Source organism: Pyxicephalus adspersus, chromosome 2 (genome assembly GCF_032062135.1).
Source record: "Pyxicephalus adspersus chromosome 2, UCB_Pads_2.0, whole genome shotgun sequence".
NCBI lineage: Eukaryota > Metazoa > Chordata > Amphibia > Anura > Pyxicephalidae > Pyxicephalus > Pyxicephalus adspersus.
This window is the reverse complement of record NC_092859.1, coordinates 132,086,377-132,088,520: the sequence shown is the minus strand read 5'-3', so window position 1 is coordinate 132,088,520 and position 2,144 is coordinate 132,086,377. Positions and strand designations below refer to the sequence as shown.

Here is a 2,144-nt window from a genome sequence, read left to right as displayed (position 1 = left end):
ACTCATGTGAGTGCACTGCTGATCTTTGAACAGTGGTGTATGTCCGAGGTATATTTGTATGTATGTGTGTATGTATTGCTAAGTGGCAGTGTACCTTTTGCTTATATTTTTACATTTTTTTTTTTTTTTGGCTCTTTTACAAATTTCTGGCCTAAAATAATGCTTTTGAGAAAACGTAAGGCAATTGGCCAAGTGCAATCAAAGGCAAAAAAAATCAAAGGCAAAACAACACTGTAGACAAGAAAATCACTATAGTTTTATTTGATTCCTTTTCCTGTATAATATAAGATTGCAATAAATAAATACCTGGGCAACGCCGGGTTATGAGCTAGTCTGGAATATAACCATCCGGTCACTCCTTCACAGCTGACTATCTTAGGGTTTAAGTGTTTTCTAAATTAATGAGAATCCCTTCAGATGTCAGACCAGAGAAGTGTAAACAAATGTAAGTTAGGGATCCTAAGAACCAGGTAAAAAAGAGGTCTGTTTTTTCATCGACTTGAATTTACAAAATCCCAAAGATAGTGACATCAGTGGGAAATGTTGTACCTCTCCTATATCATAAACTCCTATAATCCAAGCCAAACCAAAAATATGGCTTGTATGAGCAGCCCTCATACAAGAGAAGACGTTCCTAATGGTGGTCAGCTAATTTATCAGTATTTTATCATGAGGTTGGGGTTTGGTGGAGAAAAATGTAGAGAAACATCTACAAAGACTTGTAAAGTAGTATTTGGTATATTGATTACCTTTTTTTGTGTTCTTTACATGTGTATTGCTTTTTCTAATGTTTAAAAAAATAAATTCAGTGAGTTGACACTCCAAACATTTTCTGTATTAGATTTACAGCATCCAAAATTGAAAGTAGCCTTCCAGAGGCATCCAAAGCTGAATGGGATAGAAGGGGTCAAGCTGATTATATTGTGCTTCTTGACTGGTTCAGCTCTGTGACTGATTTAAAGCTCGGAACAACACTTCAGAGTTTAAAAGATGCACTTTATAAGGTAGGCCAGTGAGAATCTGCCTATAAAAACATGAAGGTAATATTGTTCTACATTATTGTTTGGTTACCTGTGATGTCCACAGGTTGTTTGACCATTGGTGCAAGTTGAAATATTTCTTGTTCTGGCAAGGCTTTGCATACTTTGAGTAAAAGCAGAAACTAAAATCTGTGTTCACCAATCAGATTGTAGCTGCTATATGCTAGTGAAGGTTGAAGCATTGATTTGTACCTGAATTTTTGGTAGATTAAAAATTACCTGTTAATATAGCGTACCGCACATAAAAGAACTTTAACCAAAACATTTTGTATTCAAATGGCACTTTCTCTATCACCTACATGACTTTAAAAGCTACAAATAACACTCTCTAATCCTGTTGTGAGAAACAGCTAGGCTACTATGAGAGATGATACGTTACTTTATACATAAGAAAATACACAGAAGAAAAGTCGCCACAAGTGATTTTAAACTAATCAAACAAAATGTTTAAAGCAGACCAGAAAACTTGGGTTGATGCTATAGTGCAATTAGATCATTGCTCCTAAAATCTCTTGCTTAATCACAAATACTACTGATATTAAAATATAATGGCACATACTGCTTCTCTGGTCCCATCATTCACACCAACTTCAACCCCATAAAAAGGAATAAGATTACCACCCAAAGCACCTTTTTAACTTGGATACACATTCCTGCAGTACTTGCATTCCTTAACCAAATCACCCACAGTTTAGAGAAATAGATTTCTTTTCCTCATTGAGTTCACAAGCAATAAAATACATAGCTAATGCAAAATTCCTGGGTATCCAGACCACTGGATACACTTTTTTATTTATTTATTCATTTTATAGAAATGGTTTCATTTTCATTCGTTAGTACCCCAAATCATTTTATCTATAGCAATCTATCCATCAATTGCAGGCTCTATAGTCATTATGTACAATGTAGGATGATAAGGACCTCCCCAGAGCTTAAAGCTACATACACACTTCCAATTATTATCGTTGGAAAACGAACGACGAACGTTCATGCACGATATATACGAACGATCGTATAGCACCGCTCCTGCACATAGAGTTAACGACACGATCGTTCGTAGATATTGTACACACAATAGATACGATCGTTTGAGCGATAGAGGAA

The 2,144-nt window shown here is 35.4% G+C and overlaps 1 protein-coding gene across 1 annotated transcript in view; it reads left to right on the top strand.

The window, feature by feature from the left end:
- The window catches only part of USP8 (ubiquitin specific peptidase 8), a 26,244-nt gene that overhangs the window by 7,399 nt on the left and 16,701 nt on the right, over positions 1-2,144 (top strand). Inside the window, exon 7 of the mRNA XM_072399106.1 lies at positions 842-1,004. Coding sequence (XP_072255207.1) covers positions 842-1,004 — 163 coding nt within the window. The remainder of the gene's footprint in view (positions 1-841; positions 1,005-2,144) is intronic.